This window comes from Anopheles funestus, chromosome 3RL (assembly GCF_943734845.2).
Source record: "Anopheles funestus chromosome 3RL, idAnoFuneDA-416_04, whole genome shotgun sequence".
Classification (NCBI taxonomy): Eukaryota; Metazoa; Arthropoda; class Insecta; order Diptera; family Culicidae; genus Anopheles; species Anopheles funestus.
In genome coordinates, this window is record NC_064599.1 from 38,496,427 (window position 1) to 38,522,652 (window position 26,226).

Here is a 26,226-nt window from a genome sequence, read left to right on the forward strand (position 1 = left end):
TTCAGTTTTAGCGAAATGGTGGAAAAGCTAACTGTCCTTTTTGGCAAAATGGAGTCGGTGCTAAGCAAGCGTTTTAAATGTTTTAACATTTCTAAACTGAGCACCGAGGATCTGCTAACATTTACCTGCCGTGTCAATAAAGCGTGCGTCGATGCGGAATTTTCTTCGATGACGGAGGAAGATTTCAAATGTCTCATCCTTGTATGTGGCTTGAAGGATGAAAGTGTACGGGACATACGGATGAAATTGTTAGCCGCCATCGAAGACAAGAAATACTCCACCCTGGAGCAGCTAGCAGCGGAATGCCAACGTTTGGTGCGTGTGAAAGCGGATAGTGCCATGATCGCTACTGATGCCAGCGAGCGAGTGCATGCAATGCACGCCAGAAACAACCGTCAGTGGCACCGAAACGTTAACAACAACGAGCGCCACCCCAAGTTAAAGCCGCGAAGTGAAGCCTCCAAACCCCACACTCCGTGCTGGCTTTGTGGTGCCCAGCATTGGACCCGTGATTGCAGTTACAAAACCAACAAGTGTCGAGATTGCGGACGTATGGGTCATCGAGAAGGTTTCTGCAACTCTTCTCAGCGCCGCAGAGGGCGACCGCGGTTCGATCATCGTCGCGCGGTAGCATCCCGAGTAGTACGAGTCAACGTGTGCAGCATACAACAGAAGCGGAAATTTGTCAACATACTCATTGAAGGAAAGCCGGCTCGACTACAATTAGACACAGGGTCCGACATAACCGTTATCAGCCAGCGTCTATGGAAACAGTTGGGTAAGCCTCATCTCAACTCACCGAAGGTAAGGGCAAAAGCAGCGTCCGGTGAAGTTTTCGGCCTTGAAAGTGAGTTCGAAGCCAATGTGAGTATATGCAATATCACAAAGCAAACGACAATTCGCGTGTCAAAGGCGGATATGTCATTATTCGGGGCGGACTGCATTCATCTTTTCGGTTTGGGGACGGTCCCAATGGACACCTATTGCAACCGCATAGGAGCAGCGGAATCATGTTCCTGGGAAGAAAAATTTCCAACAGTTTTTAGCGGAACGGGCCTGTGCACCAAGGCACAAATACATCTACAGCTGCGCCAGGGAAGCAGACCAGTTTTTCGACCGAAACGTCCGGTCGCATACGCGATGGAAGATGCTGTCAACGAGGAGCTAGACCGACTTGAAAAGCTGGGAATCATTACTCCTTGCGACTATTCGGATTGGGCAGCACCAGTCGTAGTTGTTCGGAAAGCGAGCGGCAAAATACGGCTATGCGGAGACTATAGCACCGGACTAAACGCAGCACTACACCCGCATGAGTATCCTCTCCCGTTACCACAGGATATTTTCTCAAAACTAGCCCGTTGCGTCACATTTACACAAATTGATCTGTCCGATGCATTTTTGCAGGTGGAAATAGAAGAAAAGAGCCGACCCCTGCTTACCATCAACACGCATCGAGGACTGTATTACTACAACAGGCTCCCTCCAGGCATCAAAGTAGCCCCTGGTTCTTTTCAACAGATCATGGATAAAATGCTCGCCGGTGTAAATGGAGTTTCCGCCTATATGGATGACGTAATTGTGGGAGGAAAGACGCAAGAAGAACACGATGCCGCCCTAGAAGAAACCCTGAAGCGCATAATGGACTATGGGTTTACCATCCGGAGAGAAAAGTGCTCGTTCAACAAGCCAGAAATTCGCTACCTGGGGCATATCATCGACAGCCGAGGCCTACGACCCGACCCAGCCAAGATCGACGCCATCAAGAAGCTCCCTCCTCCAAAAGATGTCACAGGCGTTCGATCCTTCATCGGTGCGATAAACTTTTATGCCAAGTTCATCCCCAACATGCGTAACTTGCGCTACCCACTGGATAAGTTACTGCTAGCCGGAAGTGTGTTCCAGTGGACTCCAGAATGCCAAAAAGTCTTCGAGCAATTTAAAGCCCTTTTATCCACGGAACTCTTGCTCACACACTACGACCCAAAGCGCGACATAGTGGTGTCCGCCGATGCGTCTTCGGTTGGCTTAGGAGCAACAATATGCCACAAATACCCAGACGGATCCCTGAAAGTGATTCAACACGCATCCCGAGCGCTCAGCAAAGCAGAGATTGGTTACAGTCAAATCGACAGAGAAGGACTAGCAATAGTTTTTGCTGTGACCAAATTTCACCGCATGATATACGGTCGTCATTTCACGCTGCAGACCGACCACCGACCACTGGTCCGCATATTTGGCAGTAAAAAGGGGATCCCAATATATACGGCAAACCGACTGCAAAGGTTTGCGCTAAATCTTCAGCTGTACGACATGGATATCGAGTACGTGCCAACTGGCTCATTCGGAAACGCCGATGTGTTATCTCGGCTCATACAACACCACGCGAAACCTGAAGCCGAATACGTGATCGCCAGCCTGGAGCTAGAGAAGGATTTAAGGTCAGTTGCCGTTAACGCGCTTAACTTGTTTCCAGTTACGTTCGGAGAAGTTGAGAGAGCTACGCGAGCTGACCCGTTGCTCCGGAAGGTCCATAAGTACGTGAAGGAAGGATGGCCCCGTGATGATACCTTCGGAGCAGATTTGGCTCGGTACCACAATAGGAAAGAATCGCTCTCTACCGTTGAGGATTGCATCATTTTTGGAGAGAGAGTGGTCATCCCGGAGAAGCTGCGTTCCCGTTGCTTGCTCCAGCTGCACAAGGGACATCCGGGAATGCAGAGGATGAAGGCGATCGCGCGCAGCTACTTATACTGGCCAAGAATAGACGAAGACATCGTAAGCTACGTGGCCTCTTGCGGATCCTGTTCGGCGGCCGCAAAAGCACCCCCTCGTGCTACACCAGCAGCATGGCCAACACCGACGGGCGTCTGGCGTAGAGTGCATATAGACTACGCTGGGCCATATGAAGGTTTCTACTTCCTAGTTGTGGTTGACGCTTTCTCCAAGTGGCCTGAAATCTGCAAAACATCAAGTACAACCGCTTCTACCACCATCTCCATGCTGAGGAACATCTTCGCTCGCTTCGGTATGCCGGAAACACTGGTTAGCGACAACGGTCCCCAATTTACAAGCGGCCTGTTTGAGGAGTTCTGCAACAGCAACGGGATCGAGCACATCACCACAGCACCATTCCACCCACAATCGAATGGCCAGGCGGAGCGTTTCGTCGATACGCTGAAACGGGCACTGCGGAAGATCCGGAGTGACAAAACATCGCTTGATGAGGCGCTGGAGCTTTTCCTCATGGCGTACCGGTCGACCCCAAACGCGCAGTTGAGCCAGCAGAAAACTCCAGCCGATGAAATGTTCGGTCGCCCCATCAGGACAGCATTGGAGCTGTTGCGGCCCCCTTCATCAAACTCACTAACTTCTGCTCCATCTATTTCAGTGAGAAAGTTTCAGCCAGGCGAGGTCGTTTCCACAAAGCATTTCTATGGAAATTCGTGGAAATGGATACCCGGACGGATCGTTCGCAGCCGCGGACGAGTTATGTACGACGTGATTGCAAACGATGGGCGTACACTCAGGCGCCACTTAAACCAGCTTCGGCGACGTGCGGTTGATCCTGCGTGCGAAACACATCAGCTGCCTCTCGATATGCTGCTAGACGATTGGACTACGGGTTCCCCTGCAAAACAGTCGCTACCGATTCCGGAACCCATCACTAGCGAACCAGCGGCACATCCACCAACGTTGCCCGATGGTTTGCCACCAGCAGAAATTCCGGTGATGACATCCTCACATCCCTCCGACCTTATCGACGGCCACGACGGTAGGGCCACCCGGAACCTGATGGATTTGCCACGCAGGTCTTCTCGTGTAAGAAGACTTCCGCGTCGGCTTGGAGCCTATCAGCTCAATTAGCCGGGGGAGATGTTGCAGCCTGATGTTGCAGACGGATGTTGCGGCCGAGCTAAGTAGAGACCTTATCCGCACGCTCGATGTTGTCTGGGAACTGACAGCATCCGATGCCTAGCGATATAGTCGTCTCTGTCTCTCCCTCTCGCTCGGCACGCACTTACATCCCGCGATGTAATGGGAATCGGCCTGGTGTGTGTCCTAGTCGTCAAGCCGAACAGACGTGGTTCGCTGTATCGTTGTTGTTTTAAGATTACGTTTTTATATGTGTTTTATTTATTCGCATTGTCCAATAAAGTTTAAGTTTTACCCTTAAAACACAAAAGTTATAAATATGAAAAACGTTTATTTGATGCTATTATAATAACGTAAGTCTCCCCGCAAACAAGGACTGACTATCTGGTTAATAAGTAATTTAATTTTACTGCAATACAGTTTTTCCCACATAAATTTTAATATATTTCAGTGTGGTGCTAGACTCGTACGATTCATTATTTTATTTTTAATTGACACCCTATACGTTGAAGGGAAAAATATTTCTGCCCACAAATGTTGCGCTATCCCTTGTGAAGGATTCGAATTTCTCATATCATATCGTGTGTTGGTGCTGTGCCGCACGCTAATTACATCCTTTTACGGCTGCTTTCACTCACAGTCGAATGGCCATTTCATTATTTTTCTCCATCGGTTCACCACAGTTCAAACAGTGCACAAACGAGACGCAAAACATAAAAGTACAAAGATTGTAGTCATCAAAAATTAATGAGTTGTATCTGTGTCAGCGCTGGTGGTCATCATGATGCCGTTTCGTGGCAAAGCTTATGATGGTATGGAGTCTCAAATTCCATACTGACTTTACTGAACCCCGGGTTGAAGTAACGCAATGTGATGCATACAGCCAAATGGAAGAAGCACAAGCCTGTCCAAACAGGGTACGGCACACTGACTAATTACCGTTTTTCGAGGCGAGTCTTTTTAGAGTTCAGTTTGGTCCAGTGATGGTCGTTCGCCTCTTCAAAAGATGGCTCCATCGATTGACGGCACCGGCTGAGCGCGACACAATGGTTTACGCCAAGCCCGGATGTAGCCTTGTCATGCCAAACCGGAAATCCAAAATGACCGACCGATTCGGAAGCTGATAGGGAATCTGCCGGAGGTTCCACACATACGGGCTAATTAATCCTTTGGCGATGGTGAACGAGGGGTTTAATTTTCATAACCAACCAAAAGCTGGGCCGTAAGGAGGGTAATGGTAGGGGAAACCTTCGCAATGCCAAATCAAATCATTTAAAAACCGAACTGTCCGACAACTCTGGTTCGGACGTCATCTATCGGGGTCGGATTATAGGATAGTTTCCTTTGAAGTGATATTTGATCATCGCTGTGAAGTGGTACGGCACCCGTGGTAATTAGATTTGCAGCTACATTCCGCCCAGTGGGTGGTGTTGTTTGGGGAGTTCCAAAATTTGAACAATAACCGATAGCAAAAGACTCCAGAAATCATGGATCTGATTTCGAAACTAATCGGATTGGATTAGTTATTAAGCGTGCTTGTTAAGGTAGATCATTAATTCCATGTCAATCGAACTCACGGTGGTTTCTGTGTTACACGGATTGTGTCTTATAAATGTTAGAATGTCAATCTGTTTTTAGATTTGTGTCTTCTAATTTGAAGTTTGAAATATTATATTGTGATTTCAAGGTTATATTTATTAAACTGAGCATAATATGCAATAGTCCTAAGCACAAAATTGCAACCGAGTATGCCCGAGTTATTGCAAGATATAAGTGTACCGCCCGAGATAAGGTGCTGATGCCAGATAAGACAGATGCCGTCCTACTAAAAGATAAATAAATAAACATAATCATGCGTATCGGGAAGAATAAATTTTTATTTTTTAACTAGGTATACATTTATTTAAATATTTTTTGTAGCTTTAAACTTTGCTGCAGTTTGCACCAGTACCATGAGGTCGCCACACTGGTAAAGATCTTGACGTTAGTAGTAGTTCATTGAATAAAGCTTTGGTGAAACGAGCGAGTATGGCTAACATCCATCGTACAAACGCATCCAGACGGTACCGAGAATCAATGGTCTGATAAGTTCCTGCAGCTGACAGGATATCGACAAGCGTAAAGATAACGCCAGACGATCGGTAAAGACTGTACTTGCTTCGAAGTCACAGCATACGTATTATCCGTAGTCTACCGTGCAGGGTATTTAGTGTGATGGTGTTCGTTACGGCTATTAGTACGTGTGTCGGAAATAAATCGGTTAGAGATTATCCGGATAATGCGAAAAATTGGATGCCTCGTTGTATTGATATTCGGGCAACCGATTCTGTATCGTCGATGCACAAATGCTGGGAACCGTTTATAGCGAGGATGTTCGATTAAAGCTTCCATTAGTCTAGAACGGTGATGGGGGAACTTTTTGGGGGTGAGGATCATCCATATATGAATGTAAAAAGTTAAATAAAGAGTTGCAATTAGTGAGACAGGGGGAAAAAACCTCAATACCAAGTAAGTGTTCAAAAAGCCGAGGAACTTTAGGGAGTTTTAATTAATAAATATTTCAGGATTTCGGAAAACAAGAAACGAATCGCAAAGGTCTTAAATATCATTCTTGAAATAATGAGCTTTTTGGTAATGCCTGCCATATGCTCAAGTGCCCTGGCAGAGGTAACTATTTTCTTGGGTGTAGCCTGATTGACTCTAAAATTCTATGGTTCTTCGTCTGGATATGAAGAATCGTATAGAAAAGGGAATTAAAAATCAACTATTGTATACTTCGTCCACCTAAGGTTGGAGTCTCGCATTTGCTTTGATTCCCACAAACACCATAATCAACTATTTGGCCATGGATATTCCAAATCACACAAAGTCAATTGTTATTCATCCCGAGTTGCGTTATAATGTCTCGTTCGGTCCGTTTGTTTTCTTGAGGCTAAATCAGGTGTCTGGGCTTCTCGGCTTAGAACGGATTGAACCAGTATTGGTAACTGTTAAACATTATATAAATTATCCAAATACTTGTGTTAGATTCGTGGCTTTCGCTAGACATGGTTTCGTAGGAATTTTTAAGTACTCCATTCTTCTAACTGTGGACGATAGTTCTTTCTCAATCGAAAAAATGATCTTCTTGCAGCAAGGACATACCAGAACTCTTGTAGTATCGTTATCACAATATAACTTTATTTGATGAATAGAATACCCCTGGTACAAAAGTTTTACTCATAATCACTTTTGTTGAAAGCTTGTTATAAATAAAATATGTTTAATTCCGCGTGAACTCGATGTATAATGCTTCGCATTATTCTTATTAAAGTTATTTATTGAATTTTTAAATCGTTGGAACCGTTGTGGAGCAGTTGCAAATGAGTGAAATGTGGCTCATACTAATTATAAGCTATTGAAGACAAACAACGATCTAATTTGGATACTTAAAGCAGGAACAATTAGCATTCCACTTATGTATACTCCTACTGGTAATGGGGTTTTGTTTGTGCACAGATAATAAAAAGTGCACATAATGCTTGTCCTTTTCATACGCTTCATTACACGTGAAAGCGTAGTCCTGGTGGACCGTTTATGGAGCTCTCCCCGTAAATACATCCATTCTCATGAAAAGCAGAAAAAAAAGAAAAAGGGAAACCATTTCGTGCCATCAATGCCATCATCGGTAGAATGCAGCTTTCAATGAGTTAATTCCTTCTTCCATACGCCCTCGTACATACATAATGCACCTTTTTGCGATGATGAAGCTTTCCACAACAACGAGCATCGCATCGGCCACCAGTGAAGATGAGATGCTCAACCGAAATGAGACTGCGGTGAAGATTGAGCCTTTATCACAAGGCCTTTTCATCACGATACGCCTTTTCTTTGGCGGCGTAGATACATTGCATTCGTAAAGTTCCTGTTTTGTTTGTCTCTTTTCTTTCCATCACTAAATGTTCGGCAAAAAGGCGGGTGGAGTAATTACGCGCAGAATGTGCGGAGTATGTTGAGATTTTTAATTTCGCACAAGAGTTTACCCTTCAGTGAGCGTACTTTGTGTTGTTGGAGCTTTGTGTGTGGTTTTGTGGTTTTTCTTGTTCGTTTTAGTCCTGATTTTCATCAGAAGATATGGATAAATGATAGATAGATGTTCTGTCGCAATATTCGGTTGGAGAATTGTAAATGAAAAACTAGAATCGATTTTAATGTTAATAAAAAAAAGAATATGCCAATTTTAACGTTAATAAAACGCTTCTCTTTTGCAGTGGTATTTAAATTTAAGGCCTTTTGTTCATAAACTTTATGTGGATTTACTATATTCTTAACTTTAAAATAGTTTCTATTATAAACATCCTAAACCGATACATCAATACCTAAAAATATTCGTTGCAAACAGTCGTTCCGTTTTGAGAACTACAAAATTATCAATAAATCAATCGAAACTTATGCAGGATGGGAATTTAGCTCGTGAAAATTTAATTAGTAACCACGAAACTACGCTAACATTCATTATTCATCCCATACGCGGCTGTCAGGGCTCGCGTTGAGCCATGGTGTGATTTTCCGACAAATACATCAGCCGCACGTGGCATTACACGTGTACTGCACGATCCGTCTTGTGTGCAAGGCGGTGCAATCGTATTACACTGCATCGGATGCATCGATGGTACATTCAGTGACCGCCAATTTAAATAACAATTTCCACCTTCCATTAGTGACTAATCGGTGAGGCGCCTGGCGATGGGAAAGCTTTCACGCCGTAATGCCGCTCTAGGGGAATTCGGTACGATTCGGTTGCTAGGGTTGATACGCCAAGAAGTTGATCCGTATGATTGGACTTGCAGCTTGGCGCTACATTCGGATGCGAACACTATTCAACCGAGCCTAACTTTGCTTTGCCCCGTAGCGATCTTCGTCGCGGTTTTGGTTTCGGTAGAATGTGGGTTGCATTCGTTGCCGTAATACGCAGAGCAGTGTGGTGGCTGTACGGTGCGGTTTGCATTACATTTGCAGTGCAAATAAGATGGGCATGTTGGGTAGATTAGCTGCGGTAAGACCATAAGATGCTATGACCGTCAAAGCGATTGGTTTGCTCCGTATCTTACGTGAATGCCAGTAGCAATTGACAGGAGCGATATTGCAGTAGAGGTGGTACAGGGAATTAGGATGAATAATAAATTCAAACGCATACGCCGGGAGTTATGTGCAGGATAAAAGATGTATTACACGATGTAGAAGTATTATATTTATTTGATATTTAATCTAATTCGATTAATTTACTTAACTTTACTTAATTTCTCATTTGTTTCTCAGCTATTTTATTACACATTCATTTGTATATTTACGATTTTAGTATTTTTTTTCATTTTTCATTTAATAGTTTATATTAAGTAATTTTTCAAATTTTAATTAACGAATGTTTTCCTGTTTGAATCGTGATAGCAAAATTACATAATGGGGGAAGATTAATATTCAGAGCCTCGAATAGTGAAGCTTTCAAGTTTAATGTTATGTTAAAATAAAAAACTTAAATACCTTTAGAATCCAAAACTTTAAATATTTTTTTAAAGAATAATAAAATTTTTTTTGGAACGGTGGAAGTTTAACAACAAAATTATAGAGAAAAAACTCTCGTTAAGTATTAGTAAATTTTGTGAAAATTATGTAATGATAATTTCAACCTTGTGCAACCAAGTTTTGCGAAAAATTTTGCAACAGGAAGTTTTGAGAACAATACATACAATTAAACATTGAAAAATGCATACTTATATATAATTAGTGCAGGAACTACGATATTCAATGGTGTATTGATATACCTTTTTAATTAAATATTTCTGATAATTTGAAATTCAAATCAACAAATTGATTTTTTTTCTATTTTTCCGGAATATGCTGGAATATATTCTTTTTTTTTAAAATTAGTTGTCGATTATTGATAAAAAATACTTTCGTTTATAGCAATTATTGTAATAAAATTCTCTGTTTTATTGATGTTCAATATTCGACATAATTTTCCATGAGTATATTTCTATTTCTATAGCATTGATGACACTTTTTAACACCAAAAACAGGGTAATAGTTTATTCATTTTAATCAGTTTGTAAACAATTCCCAAACATAAGCTAATACTTTATGAATGGTTAGTACTGTTAGCATGGACAGGCCACGTGCCGCACCTTGCTATCGAATGCTAACTGATCAATTATTTGCATTGTGTGGGCGCACGGGATCCCATCATGACCTTTTCGTTCAGATTGAAACGAGAAAATCCATCATCGGCGATCAAATATTTGGTTCAATTTGAGCAGCTTGCCACAACAACAACAAAAAAAGCAAAAAAGAAGAGGAGAAAATCCAAAATAACTCTATGTTGTGGTTTGAATGAGTGCGAGCGGTTGGGAAAACGAGTTCGGTAAGAACGATTGTACACTGCAATCTGAACAGTCCCTTTACAGTGCAACAATCTTGTGGTGATGAAAAGAGAGAAAAAAACCCTCCAACAAACAACGAGAAATCACAACAGACGAGAAATCTATGATAAAACAATGGAAACACGAAAATGGTTGAATCATCGTTTGGCCCAAATCAACAGCACACCTCCGCCCGGGTTTCACTTTGCCCGAAGGGAATGCGGATTATTTCGGTGCTTTCTTCGTGCGGTATTTGCAAAAACAACATCCGTCCTCGAGCGTATTGGTTGCTTTTTTTTTCCTCGTTTCTCTTATTTTCCCTCCCCAGAAGGATACTGTACTGCAATGGTTGTACAGCAGCATACATGTGAAAGGGCTTTTTCTCCCTATTCGCCAGGCGTGTTGGCATCGAACCGAACTAAATGTTATGATATGCACAATTTTATTCATATCTCATGCCAGGGTTTGGACACAAACTTACAAATCCATACACTTCCTTGCCCGGGACAGTTGGAAGTGAAAAGAGCGGATTGATGGAAAGCGGTGAAGGTGGAAGCGGTAGGGTAAATGATCATTTGAAACTCAGCATAAATAAATACTCATTCGCAAAGGGCTTATGCGCGTCTGCTGACGTAGGGATTGGAAACTAAAAATGTAAAGCAAAAAATTATAAAAGATTCATCCACAATCAGAAACAGGTGGTAAATCCCGCCCGGACGCTAATGCTCCATGATCCTGGGCTTGGTGTGTCACAAGAAAAGGAAGAGAAAAAAAATAAAACCAGAAGAAAATTCCGGACGAACCGGAAAACGACTAAATTCTGGTGAATGTTTACGAAGAAGGTTGTATTTGTTTGTATGGGTTTATTTTTTAAATTTATCTACCCTGCTGATAAAACAGAAACGTTTGAATACTAAGAAAAATCCACACCCTTTCCCGTTGGCCTGTAGGACGAATTTCATCCCGAAGGAAGTCACTCACTTGCATTTGTTCGAACTTTGTTAGGAACATCCTTTTCTCGTTCTTTTTGTTTTAACCGCTCAAGCACCATCCACTAGACGGTTACTACCCCCTTTGGAAGGGGTGAAAAGATTGGTTGAAAAATCATGTTCGTACTTTTGCATACCACGTTCCATTCTGTCTTTTCCAGGGTCCTTTAGTGAAGTAAAAAAAAAACATAACACACACACACACACACACGTACTGAAAGCTGTGACTCTCGCACGATTAACTCTCGACCGTACGACCGAAAACTTGTCCGTTTTGGGTTTTTCGGTTCAGATTTGTGCTTGTATAGTATGATTTTGTTTTTCTTTTTTGAGTCAGGGGTTGTTTCGTTGATTTTTTTGTTGTTGGCCTTTTGTTACTCAACTCATCGAAACTTTTTGGGGGAGAAAAAAAGGAAAAGTTTCCTACCGAAGGCCTGAAGATGTTGTAAAAGTTGTGCAGCATGACAAGATGTCATGCACTGTCGGCTGGCGCGCAACCATTATGTGATCGTAGGACGTACCGAGGACGTATTTATGTGTATTAGCTGATACCCATCTTGTGGGCAGGTTTATGGTTGGCCGACACCGATGTTTGGTGGCCCATCCGTGTGATGGTGGCCTGCACTGTGGTGGAAAATGGTATTTTGAACTATATTTAACAAGCGGAGGCATTAGCATAACGCCTTTGAGGTGGTTTTCCATAGGTGTGATATGTGTGTGTGTTTTACACAGTGTCAAAAAAAATAACAATTTACATAAGCTTATTATTTTTTAGTTATGGAAATGAAGGTCCTTCAGTTTACTCCTAAAAAAAGTAGACCTTAGCTGGCATACCCTTGTCAAATGACCGTATTTACTTATTTGTTAGAAATGATTGTTTTTCTCAAGTACGCACAAGAGCTCAGCAATCTCAACATACAACTTTTTGGAGGGTAACAACCGTTTTGTTTGGGTTCGTTCCTGTCAAACATATGTATGTTTACAACTTTCCGATTTGTCCTCTCGTTGATAACTTTCCAATCAGTGTTGTTATTTGTCAATAAGTAATCATAGAAAGTACTTGCAATGCTTTGCAATGTGGAATGCTTTTTTACCATTGATTTTTGGGCCTTTTTTTGAACATTGCATCCATTTTAAAGTGTGATGCTGCATAAATGTAAACATTTTATTTTTATATTATGTAAACATATGTAACATTTAGAAATTACATTAGAGGGGATATACTTTAATCATCAATGAAAAAATCATTTCCTTTTCTTGAAGCTCAAAGTGTTCTGTGGGATACCAGCAAAGGGTTTCTAGAACATCTGGTGAAAATTTCAAACCAATACATAGAAAAATAGCCAAAACATAATCCAATTAGTAAACATTCCGCCATGCAAAAAGGACAAAATGCTTAATACATTCAAAGGCGATTTTCTTACAGCAAAATTTTTCAAATCGGCACTCAGTTTTTTTGCAATACCAGCGAGGCTTTAAACTTTGTTTTGTGGGCAAGATAGTGACATATTTTTGTTCTTAGCTTGTAATGTCTGCCATTTTGTCATTAATTAAAAATGTCAAAATTCATCATAACAAGTACTAGATTTATGGTTCTTCTTTCAAAATATTCATAAATTTTTGGATTCTAATTTTTACAGCTCTCCGAAGAAAGTCCTTTTTAATATTTTTGTCTTAGAATCTTACGCTTAACACATTTCCCTATAATGCATGCAAAAAGTGATAGAAAATAGAAAAAAGAAATAGAGCGGAAAAAAGGAATATAACAGGGAATTGAATTTTTTGTTTAATTTCCTGTTAAATATTACTTTTTTGTGTAAAGTAAAGTATGAGTTTTTGTTACAATTTTTGTACTCTGGAAAAAGTTACATTATGCAATAAGTTTTGTTACGAAATTACTGATGGTCTAATTCTCAAAGCCGGTTGAAAAAATAAAAAAATTCCCTGTTGTTCATTTATCAAGTCCACATTGAATGAATGGTACAATAAAACTCATGCTTTTAATCATAGTGGAGATAGAGATTACAGCATTTTCATGGGCACCGTCCTGTATGTCCATATTTATAGCTTTTACAACATGATGCTTTGTGGTTCATTTGTGGCAGAGTTGATTTATGGTTAGCTTAAGCCCAAGCATCCCTAACAGAACAATCCACCGCTATGGGATGCTATTGATTTAGTGTATGTTGTTTTTTGTGGTGTTGTGCAAAAAGAAGAAAAAAAATGTATGTCACAACCTAAACTGCTTTTGTAAAAATTCGCTCCCAAAATGCAATAAATCATAGCAAAATGAAGTGCGAATCGAATGACATAACAAAAACGGTTGGATCGCTTGTCGGCGAGGATCAGCCTATAAGAATGCTTTACCCTTGGCTGTATGAACAATAATATAAACGTGGAGATAAAAAAGTAAAGGGCACAGGAAATAGTTAGCCAGTAGATTTGCAGTTTTTTTTGTTAATAGTTTGTGGGTAGATTATACAGACAAAAAAACGAATGGGTAGATAAAGGATTTGCCAAAGAGAATATAGATGGTAAAGGCGTGTTTCTGGGAAAAGGATTTAACAAAATGTGGAAAGTCACCCTAGAGCTAACATAGTGTACGTACCACGGCCATTAGGATTATTCAATTTTATTATTCATATACGCTGCCTCTACTACTGCTGCTCATCCATTTTAGCACAAACAGGTACTGCTTTCTCTAATGCTTGGGCCCAAACCATTCTAAACGGGCAGGAGATCTGGGCTGCAAAGAAAGCCGCTATGAATCATTAATCTGTTTGAATAGCTTCCGGCGCTAGTACGACCTGTGCGCATTGTTGGAACCTAATCTCGCCGATGGTCTCCGGAAAACGTGTCGCCGTGACGAATCTCGTGACTGTTTCTTGTGAGAACGGCAGAAAAGGAAGGATGGAGGCGGTTTTTTGGATAAAGTGTCTCGCTTTTCTTCCGTAGGCGGATCGGATGAATGAAATAGATAGGTTTGAGTGCGTCCGGAAAATTCGTGCCAAGATTTACAAATAGTGATGGGCACTAGCCGTTTGCTGGATGGGATGCTGGGAAGGGAATCGAATGAGAGAGAAAGTGGTTAGTGCGACTAGCCGACCGGATGGCGGTGAAACGTTTGTCTGGAAATTGAGACGTTCCCGGTGTTTCACAACATTAGCTGATTAGGTTCGGACGGGAACCGGGTCGCCGGGCCCGTACAAGGGCTTTAATTTTTAAGCACCCATTTTCGAACCAGCTAGACATGTGTTAGACCCGGGTGGATGGTTGAGTTGGGTGAGATTAGAAATGGAATAAACAAAAGGTAAGCTAAGCCCCTTTAGCATGTTAAGCGTTTCGATAGATTGAACATGATCTGTGGTAGATTATGAACAGAGGATAATAATGTTTTGTATTTGCCGTTTAATGTACCCACAATGGGGAGGTGGGTTTTATTTGTAACGTCGTACTGTATGGGACGATTAGTGTGTTTTATTGCGAAGCAACTCCATGATTGTTTGAGCAGCATTGTATTGGAACACAATAACATATCCCATGGGGCATCGGCGCACTGTACAGGGTGCTGCTGTTTACGCACGCACAAAAGAAAAAAGGCGCGATGATTTAAATATTTTTGTTTCGAAAGCTTTTGTACTTTTTACTTTAATGAATTTAACATCATTCCGTTTAAATTACTAACGTCAAAGAATGTTAATGTAAAACTAGAAAATCTTTATTCGTTACAGATGTTAGAGACGCTCCAAGAAGAAAGAAATATTTTATTGCTAAACGCACTCAGAGATACATGGAATGCATGGTACATAAATGTGTTGTTTGTCAAAACAATAATGCTTTTTTATAGAGCATTATTAAATTCAATATAAAATAGATGGCAATGTAACTTTTTTCCTGCGTTGAACAGTGTCTGCAGGAGGCTGAATCCTATATGCATAAAAATACATAAGCAGTGAAAGCTAGCTGTTGCCGGAAATTCATTTTTACGATTGTCTCTTTATTTAGGCACTAGGCACTAAAATGAAAATGGAATCGACCGGGCTGTAAAAAAAAACAAGAGGAAGTGGGTACAGAATGACGAACGTCGATTGAGATCCGGTTTCCCATTTGGGCACGGTATGAATGTATCAAATGTACTATAATTGGTCAATTCGAATCCATAACTCCGATTGTGTCTATTTTTGTTCGACGAACATTGTTTTCCCATTTTCCGGTGATGACAAAGATTGCTAGCTTAATAGAACAATTTGTTTTGTTGACAGTAAATCGTGTAAATGATATTGTGTATGGACTTTGCTATACGGCACTGCATAATTTGTACGGCACTGCATAATTATCAAACAAATTTGATAATTTGTTGTTGATGAATTGCTAGGTAATTCATTACAATATTTGTCCAATGCAATACAAACGACTGTTTTCAGCCTTAATTAAAATGTTTTACATAGTTTAAATCGGACTAGAGATCTAACATCATCAGCAAACACCAAACTCGCCTAAATGTATGCAATTGCAAAGCAAAAGAGCATGTCTAGCGTGCATTTTGCCTAAAAAGTTTTAACTTCTTCTTGGCTTAACGACCTTACAACAGGTCACGCCGGCCATTTCTGGCTTACTAGACTTATTTTACCACGTAGCCGGATAGTCAGTCCTTGCTACGGGGAGACGGTCCGGATGGGATTTGAACCCGGTCCGGCCGTGTGGACTGGCGCCGTTTATCACATGCACCACCGGGCCGCCCCTAGTTTTAACCTTTAGGATTTAGCCTTTTAAAAGTTTTAACTAAAAAACATATTTTTCAATTTTTTTTAGTAACTGATAATAAATGAATATTAAAATTTAATTCCTTTCAAACGGGTACTTTTGATATTAAATACTAATAATTGTTAATTGGTATGTACATTTAATGGATTTGAAATACATTTACAACGGTTAATTGAATTGTATTTTTTTACATAAACCCTACTATGGATATGTTTGTTTTGTTTTTTGTTACATCGCTTAAATTACAATACTTCCATTATTTTACAAACAACGAACTAAAATGAAATGTAAAAATAAGTTTATTTTTCATAACTGTTATACTCTATATATTAAGTTACCCGAATAAAGCAACGTGAAATTGAGCATACACATGAATGGCCATACACATGGTTAGTTGATTGAAACTTTCGACATTTATACGGTGATTGAAAAACACTCAGACGAGTGAGCAGGTGCCTTTCGTCCTGTACCAAAACTGACTGTACGATCGGTGGCCATTTAGCTTTGCCAACCATGGTCGTGATGTCGAAGGACGAAAGTGCAATTCTTGTTTTTTGTACTTCGGTCCATCTCCGAATCTGCATATTTATGTTTTTGCTTATTTTTGTGCAGCACTTCCTCCATTTGTTTTTGTTTGGCGGAACTTAATTTCCGCTTTGAGTTGTCTGAATAGTTTACGCGTCCACGGTCACTGATGCCGTCCAGAGAACAGGAGGTAGCATAGTTTGAGAGAGTAAGTTTGCGTAAAAAAGAAGTGCAATGAAAACAAAAACCGAAAATTTAAATAACAATTGTTAAAATGGTTTCAGTTGAAACACACAGTTAAAACTAGTACGGTGCGAGAGAGGAAAAAGAGATTTGACATAGGAAACCATTTTGTTGTTTCCACCTTGTTTCGAAACGATTGGGAAAGCTTTCATCGCATCATTTCGATGTCTGAGCATCGTGATTGGTGGTGATACAATTTTAATTCGAAAACATGGTACCAACACGTAGGAATATATGCATACCGTACAGTTGGTTCAACATGTAGATTATCATAATTTGATGTGATGTCGAATGGTAACAAATTGTTGTTGATTCGTTGTGTTTTGTTGAGTAGGTTTTATTTTTGCAACCGAAGATAAGCTCGCCATACCCCTGGGGGGAGGAACTTCCTTTCGTCGTAAGTTGTTTGTGTGCAATGGAGCTTTGGGAGGATGTTTTTTTTGCCAAGCTGGTGAATTGTTTCTTGTTTGCAAACTAGAATATAAAAACCAAGCAAAAAAAACCTAACCAATTGGAATTCTTTTAGAGATATTCCACCAAGTCGGTATTGATTTTTCCTCGAGGGGTTTCGAGCATGCTTTTGGCATTTCCAACGCAGTGCAGTTCAGGCAAACTGTTTGAGGTCATGTAGAAGACAGGCCGGGTCATAAAATCAAAAAAAAAAAAAAACAGTCAAGGACAGCGCAGTATATTTCATGACCAAAAGGAGGCTTTTTGTTAGTGTGTGTGTGTGTGGTGCGAGATCGATGAATAGCGAACTGTTGAAAGTGAGTCATTTTGATGCTAATGTTAGCACAGTTGCATGGAAGTGGGCAATAAAGTGAATGTTGCAAGGATAGCTCGAGAACGTTTCGTACGGTGAATTCATTAGCTATTGGATAGTAAAAGAGAAGGCTCGATTTAGCGAGAACTTTTATTTGGAAATGTTTTGTTTATATAACCAATAAACTGATCCGGTTATAGATGTTACAGAAATATGGCCTACACGCTGTTTCTATTAAGACACAAATCATTTTATTTTTTATTTATTGATTAACGAGAGTTTTAGCCGTATAGTCATATTTGTGTAATTTTAATAAAAAAAAGTTGCTTTGGTGAATTATCTTTAAACAATAATAATAGATGAGTCAGTTTGAGTTTATGTTTTAAAAAATAATACAATTTAGATTGTAGCCGCCCCCGGTGGTCATAAACAGCGCCGGTTCCACACGACAGGCTCGGGTATCAAATCCTATCCGAACCGTATCTCCCCGTAGCAAGGACTGACTCTCCGGCTATGTGGTAAAAATAAGTCTAGTCAGCCAGAAATGGCCGGTTTGATCATACAGGTCGGATTGATCAGGAGCTTCGTTGTCTAATCATCATTTTGGTAGATTTTAGTGAGTTAAATGGTCCAGTATAAGACACCCAAATCAATCCTCGTTCTTGATAGTTTTGTTCAGCTGATGTGACATATTCCCCGTTTAGCATGCTGCAAGTAATTCGATAATATTTGTTAATAAAATTTCAATTAAATTTTACCAATTTAACTTTACCACGAATAGCAGTTTTTGTACCACCAGCCACCATTGTACTGGGAGGCACAGTTCGATGGATGCACATCGTTGTCCTGATCGTACGTACTAAATTTGGAACCGATGTGAAACGACAATGAGTCTCCTGCTGTGCCACGGTATTTCCCAATCGTTTTGATCACAAACTGCTCCCGTTCGGTGCCGATGCTAAACATATCGTAGTGCGCGTACACCGTACTACCGTGAAAGCTTTCCATTACAACTAACAGCTCATGGCGTCCCTTCGCTAGCATTTGGTGCAAGTTATCTAAACCAATCCAATGTTCGCCCTCGGTATCTCCGAAACCGGCACGATACTCGCCCCAGGTACGGTTGAATAGTAGCGAACCATTGAATCGCCATTGAAACATGACCCATTCGCCATCTACGCTTCGATCGGTGCCGATTCCGGAGATTGTTTCACGATGGAAATTTATCTGGTTATGGCCGGGGAGAAGTGTATTGTTTCTAGCCGAGGTATCTAAAGCTAATGAAGGTGCACCACACACGCTTGTGCGAAGTTTCAGCTCTTCTAGTTGACGCGAATGGTTCTGAGCGATCTCGTGTAGGGTTGTTTGGATTCGGTACTCAATCGCTGTAAGGTGGGTCAGTAGTAGCTCATAGTGGAAACCTTTAAGATCACCGTTGTTGCCGTTAAACTGCTGGTGACTGGTTAAACTCACAGCACAAAACACTACAAGCACTATTGTTAGAAACATTTCGCTGGGAGAGGGGTTTTAATTGCGACCAATGCGCGGTAAGGTTCAGAACTAAATGAGACAAACCATGAAACGACAAACTGTGAGGAGCTCTTGTGTTCGATAAGACTCAGTTTGATGCTAAAAATACATTAGCGGTTTCATGAAAGTGGTTTCTGCGGGTTATAATTGGCAAGATAACATTTGCTGTTGAAATTTACTTTATGAAGAGTTGTGTATTGGAGTCAAAACCTCTTTTAATGCATAAATATTTATAATCCAGATCGAGATGTTATTAATTTTCCATTCACTGGGAGTTGTTTTAAATTCAACAAAGCGCTTGAAACACGTTCAAAATGATAATTACTGCGACACGCAGGTACACAGGTAAATTCATTCGAACAACACTGTCCTACCTTCGTACTGCCGGAAAGAAGAGTAATATAAATAAGCATCGTAAAATAATTCGATAAACATAGGGGTCAAAGTGGACCCCCAAATGCTACGTAGCGAACGAATGTTGTACATCAAGATTGTCTGCTAATCGGCTGGCGTTCGTTGTTGCGTTGTGTGCGTGCAGCTACTGCGTACTGTTGCAAAGTGGTTGAAGTTAATTTTTCAAAACTTCCCAGCCAACATTCAGCCGAACGAACCGGGAAGTTATGCCGTTCTCGTGCCTGAGGTGCCTACCGTTTAGCCTAATCCTTCCACAAAACGAGACAAGCAAAAAGCTCCCGAGTGGCCACTCTCCGGTGGTTGATGATCGTTGCGGCTGCTGGGGCAAACCGTCGGGTATCCTTTTGTTTTTCGTAATTTGAGCAACGCCGGAAGTGAAGTGGCACAGAGCGTACCACGCGGGTGGAATGTAAAATGATAGCATAAATTTGTTACAAGATTTTATTTTTAATGAGATGATTAAAAGTTAACTTTACACTTCTTCTTTGCGTTTTGGAAACTGTTTGCGTGTGTGTGTGTTTGTTTTATTCGCCATTCGGCTGGGTCGCGTTTCTCACACTGTTTGCAAAAACGGTTCATGCCTCTTCCCCCTTCGTAGCGTTTCCGTGCTTTCCCGAGGCAGCAAACTCCTGGCCCAGCTTGGGAAGGGTGTTACGTACATGGGGTTGAAGCTGTCGTTTGAGTGGTTAACCGGCAAAAGAAACAAAGATTAACGGAATGAGCGGAAACCTAACGCAATGCAGAGCGCAATGTAAAGGGGAAAGAAACAAAAGCTCAACAAAAAAAAAACATACAGAAATGAACTTGGTCGTATAAGGGATGAAGAAAAAACGGAAACATTCCTCAGCCCAGGGTTATTAAGCGAAGGATGGTCGAAAAGCTGGCCGGAGGCTATACGTCCTTGTACACGTAAATGTGGCGCGCTTTTTTTGGCGCGGAAGTTGTATGTTGCAAATGAGCACCAGCGTGAAGGGAGAATCCAAAGCAAATATGTTGAGCGCAAAGTGGAATAGAATGGCAAAAACAAAATAAAACTCGTTGCGCGAATTGGAACGTGTATAACTAGAAGAAGAAGAGGGAAAAAACACATCGGAGAACGCTTCCGTACAGTGACGGAAATACAAGGCCTAATGGGCTTGAGGCTTGTTAGTAGGCATCACCATTGGACGGATGTTTCAGCAAACATTGAATTACATGCATTCATTCGGGAAAGTTTTAACGAACCCGTGGGACTCGCACCGGACGTGGTGTGGTTCAAAGCAGCCTCATACAACGTAACCGATTCGAAAGGTTTGATTTATAAACAGGAAAGAATCAATTCAATCCGGTTGAAAAAAAAATCTGGAAAAAATATAAAAGTAAACTATGTTCAACAAGCCTTGTTAAGGGTGTAACGAACATTTTATAATTTGTTACAATTTTAGGTTCGTTTTAAAGGTTATTAATGTGATGTAGTGGCGGATTCGTTTCAGAGAGTCTCTGATTACATTACAAGGTTCTGGGTGGTGTAAATGGAAACTTCGCGTAGCTTCATCACGAGATAGAGAGAGAATATGACCCAGAGACAATCTTCCTTTCTTTTTGTGGCACTAAAGAGGTATTTACCCTTAGTAGCAGGATAGTTAGTCTTTCTTACAAGCGCAAGGATAGGGTTTGATAGGTGTCTTGTCGCGTGAGACTGGCCCCTCTACCACATATACATACTACCAGACAATCAGTATACACAAACAAAGTCTAGTAAAGTCTAATATGCATACCCCAAGAGTTCCTGATGTTTTAGTGCAGTGCTTTTCAACCTTTTTAGCCCCTCGGGTTTTTTTTGATTCCGCATATGTTTATTGTGGCCCACTTATCTTGGTTCAGAGGGAGGTTCGGGACAGGAAGAGCTGTCTTCATAAACATTTAAATTTTTTTTATTCAGGTAGAACGGCCTGGCCGTATTGATTAACATTTAAAATTGAAAATATTTAAAAAGTATAAGACAGAATAAAAATAGTATCGACTATTTAACTTACGTGGATATTCTAGTTACGCGGATTCCTTTGCGTTAACGGCGTAAATCACAATGATACTGTACTAGCCGTATCGAGACATGTTGAAGTCAACGACAGATATACTAATCCAACAAAACCATCATCAACGAGAGGACAAGTTTGTATTGATGGTTTGCTTTATTAAACTAATTTTGTATCTAATTAATTTCAATGGATTCAAAGTATAATAACCCTCAGAGTTCTAAACTTTTTTTCCGGACTGACATGGATTTTAAGTTTGAGCAAATAATACATGAGTGTGATGAGAGTGGCAGGGGTGGTCCGGTGGTGTATGTGTTAAATAGCGCCAGTTCCACACGACAGGACCGGGTATCAAATCCCATTCGGATCGTGTCCCCACGTAGCTAGGACTAACTATTCGGCTAGGTAGTAAAACAAGTCTAGTAACCCAGAAATGGCCGGTGTGAACTTAGTGGTGATGGGTAAATCTTCAATTTTCCCGGAGTCAGAGTAATTCGACTCCGAGACATTCCGGAGTATGCGACGGAGTAACTCCGCCATTATTGATGACCGGGAGGCTGAGGGAGTGGAGAGGTGCTAACTGCGCCCGACCACCAACCGAACTTCAATGCGGAGTTTCAATAGGAGATTCAATAGAGACTCCGGAGTTAACATTGGATGCAGCGCCAGAGTTAACTCCGGAGTATTCGCGCACCAACTACGGAGTAATTCAGAGTCAACTTCGGAGTCAAATCCGAAGTTTCTCCAGAGTTACTTCGGAGTCAGTGTCCGCCGGAGTAAATCCGGATTAATCTGAAGTAATTAGTTCGGAGTATAAGAATTCAGAATTTCATTAATCCACTCCGGAGTTCCCACCACTAGTTAGAGGACGTTAAACCAAAAAACAAGAAGAAAAAGATGAAATTAGCATTAGATTAGCTTTAGCGTCAGCGTTAGCTCCGCAAACGATCGAGATACTACATATTAGTACTGCATATTAGTAATGTGTCAAAACGATCGATTCAACGATCATCAATTTTTCCGCGAACCATTGCTACTTTTGCCATGGATCACAAGTTTTCCGCGGATCGCACGTTGTAGTGCACCGGACCAAGGAAAACTCCATTATGGTATAAAGTATGTAGAGCTTTCAATTAAATATTTTCGTCTTGTTCTTCTGTTCTTCTTCTTTCTTTATACATTTGTTTTAATACAATAGTAATTTTTTACAATTTTCATAAAATACAAGACAGAGTATTTAAGATTTCTAAAACATAGAAATCGGTTTTTTGATTAAAATTGTATTATTCGATTTAAAAATTATTCATAAAATCTTTAATTGCCAAGTGACGATAGCGAATGTTTTGTTTTTGTTTCCATACATTAGCTAATTAATTCTAATCATGCTTGTATTAATTGTTCACCTAAAACCTAATACCAGTCGTATGAGTAGAAATGAAAAAAGGACATTACGTTTAAAAATAACTCAATTTATCATATTCACCATTTACAAATACTAGCAGCAATGAGTAATTGCACGTCATAGTCGCTTTTGATTAGCAGCAACAAGCTTTCGTGGAAGCATTACAGCTTTTTCACATTCAGTTTTTTTCATCGTTACTTCTCCACAGATCAAATACAGGCGTTTGGCAAATTTTCGTAATCTCCTTCATTTATTCTCATTAAGCCAATTGGCACACGGATAAACTGCAAAATGAGGAGTGTGAGGAAACGGAAAGAAAAAGAAAACAACTTTTTAAACCGAAAACGATCAGCTCCGACCGGACGTTGGGCGGCTTAGCTGAGTAATGCCAGCGCATTTCATTTTGATTACGTTGCGAACCATTTTGTTACGGCATTTTCCATACTTGAGCTTCCAGCTTCCGTCGGCCAGGTCGCGGGATCGTGTCGATGAGGCATAATAAAATGTGCTTTCATTGACAGTTCGCTTAGCGGTTTTATGCGCCCGGGTAGCAGCAGCTCATAAATGAAATGTTTGAAAGAGAAATCGAAATTAAAAGCAGACTTTAAGGATTGCTGTGAATTTGTAAGCACAGAAGCCAAGCCGGAGGGAGGCAACTTGGAATGTGTTTTCTCCCGTTTTTTTGTTTTGTTATCCTGTTTAGCCGGATTTAAGTGAAGAAATCCGGCAGAGAAGACAGGAGAGCGTAGCTTGAAATGAAGGATCTGGATGAGGAGGTGCAAAAAAAAAAAGAAATTGAAACCAGACAGGGTGAAGTCGCTCGCCATGAACCATCTGGGTAATGCGATGTTGCTGCTGTGGTGGATAATTTAAATTGAAACGATGCTAAGTGGCTTGCATAAAAGCTGGTCCATTTCAATTTGGTGGATGAGTAATGTATCGTAAAAATTGCACCGGAAGGTGGAGATTTGTGAAAATGTGATGAAGTTGGTTTGAAGTCCAATGCAATGGTCGCTAGGGAACAGAGGAAAATAGATGGTAGTAATAGTTTGTACATGGAAGAAATAATGATTGGTTTATGTCCTAAATTGGAGTAGTATTTTGACAAGCAAACAGGTTATTTTTACTTTGCTAATCTGCTTGCCAATACTACACTGCGGTGCATAGCTTTAAGACCGCTTGTTATTCAAGAAATAAAGGCAAAATTCAAGAAACAGATAAGCTTTACACTTTCTACGCGCAACGGTAATATTTTTTTTATAAAATTATACACGAAATGTTTCTTTTAAAATACAGGAATAATTAAAACTAGAGCTTATGGGGCCAGAATGGGGGAACATATTATTTTGTCTGCTTGTTACGGGTACTAAATCAACTTTATTCATGCATATAACCAAATTGGAACCAAATAAAACATCATTAAAAAATCATTCTAATTAAAGAAATGCAATAAACGTCATTTTTAATCAACATTTCATTTTTTGTAAGTTTCCTCAGACTTTTTAAACAATTATTACAAGATATAGTTATGTCTCAACATCAAGAATACCACCACACAATATAAACGCGTTGCGTAGTACATGACAATGAGTGTCATGTAAGAGCGACGCATCGATGCATGTAAGAGCGTCGCATCGAAGCGGTCGCTCTCTTCTGTTCGAACCATCAGACAATAAAGAAGCTTTGCAAGCCCGAATCATTATTATATATTTACAAGATTTTTTATTTGACATGCTTTAATTTTTTTTTGAATTTTTATATGATCGTAACATACGCATTGAAGGCATCCATTCATCGTTAGTGGCTTTACACTCTTAAGAGATAAATTCGCCATATGCTTTAAATTAGAGTTTATAAAATAATTAAAAATTTGTTTGTTATTCTGTGCAATTTGAAAAATATATTTTTTATCTTATTTCATTATCCCAAAAAAAGTGTCCTTAAATTTATATTGCGTACTGTTAAATAATAAATCTATTTTTTGTAAAGTTTTCTGTTCAATAATTTATCTAATTTCAATAATTTATTTAACTTAAATATTGAAAACAGTTTTCAACAATATAAGTTTTAAAAGAATTAATTTCAATTAAATCAGAACTAGATTATTACATCTACAACTAAACATGTTCATTAGGGTTTGATATAAAGTTAAGTATTGTATTGATTTTTTCGTCTGCGGTAGAGTAATACGTTTCTAAACCTGCCCTCGCTCGTTGCATTCAATTGTGCATTTACAATAACCATTTGGAATTCATAACAATGCACCATCACAACTTGTCGATGGCAAAATTTATGCACACCCAAATTAGCCCTAGGAGAGCACTTTGCCACTGCACAGCGTCCGGAAAACTTTCACTTCGATGCAGCTGTTGATGTAGCCGAAACATAATCATAATACGTTTATTTAAGTACTGCGGATAGAAGAAAAATGACACCGAACGCATGAAAGGAGCATTCTGCCGAAGCCATGGCAGGCAGATTGAGCAGCGAAAGGGCGAAAAGAGAATATTTTTTTCCATCCCCTTGTGCATAGACTTTTCCGATGGAAAACTTTGCTCCCCCCTACCCTCACCATCATCGCCATGATGCCGGATCGTGACCATGGTAGGGACGGTCCCGCCAGTGGGAATAAGCTCTGCGTCTCGGTGATGACATTTTACGGCGCGTTCAGCAATGGCCGACAATGACAACGAGCGTAATGACCGTGGCGTTCAAAGTTAGACTCCCCGCTTCCGGTCGAGACGGTATAGTTCGTATGGCGGCAGGAGGGAAAAGACCGGCCGGCTGATGTTCACCTGACGAACGGGAGCCATGCTTTTATGGCGCACTTTTTCATGCAAAGGGGAGGACAAATTTTGACTTTAAACAAAACCGAAACAAAGGTTTGGTGGTTTCAGCCGGGGAGTAAAAGATGACGCTCGTACTTCTACCATGGGGTGCCGTGGCCGGGGATGGCACAAACTTTAGGGCTCTTAATTTGAATAAATTTAATTTTCATGATTACAAGCCGAAAGCGAGAACGTGCCCTTGCAGGGAAAAAGGGCAGGATGGTTAGATAGGTGGAAGACCCGGCACGAAACGTGGTACAGCTGATTTCGATCCTGTCCGTGACTCAACCACCGAACGTGACCAGGCGCCTCTATTCGGTCACATCGGGGGCCCCATTTACACCTTCTCGTTTTTACGAACAGGAAGCCGTTGTTACTATGGACCGGCATGCGAAGTTTTGGCCTGGTAGAGAGCTTCGGACAAGCAACCGAAAAATGCTGCCACTCTTGAACGTGGGTGGTTTGGGCAAATTGGTCCTTAAATC

The 26,226-nt window shown here is 40.6% G+C and overlaps 1 protein-coding gene across 1 annotated transcript; it reads right to left on the reverse strand.

The window, feature by feature from the left end:
- Positions 1–17,925: 17,925 nt before the first annotated feature.
- On the reverse strand, positions 17,926–19,539 carry LOC125770121 (microfibril-associated glycoprotein 4-like). The gene is made up of 2 exons (XM_049439431.1): positions 18,325–19,539; positions 17,926–18,260 (listed from the first exon to the last, which is right to left on the reverse strand). The coding sequence occupies exons 1-2, from the start codon at positions 19,059–19,061 to the stop codon at positions 18,128–18,130; spliced, it is 870 nt and encodes a 289-aa protein (XP_049295388.1). The 5' UTR covers positions 19,062–19,539; the 3' UTR covers positions 17,926–18,127.
- Positions 19,540–26,226: the final 6,687 nt, after the last annotated feature.

Excerpts from the sequence above, each read along its gene's own strand:
- LOC125770121 (XM_049439431.1), bottom strand. The coding sequence starts at position 19,061 with ATGTTTCTAACAATAGTGCTTGTAGTGTTTTGTGCTGTGAGTTTAACC. Across the intron at positions 18,261-18,324 it reads TACAAAAACTGCTATTCGTG|CATGCTAAACGGGGAATATG; the intron begins GTAAAGTTAAAT and ends AATTACTTGCAG.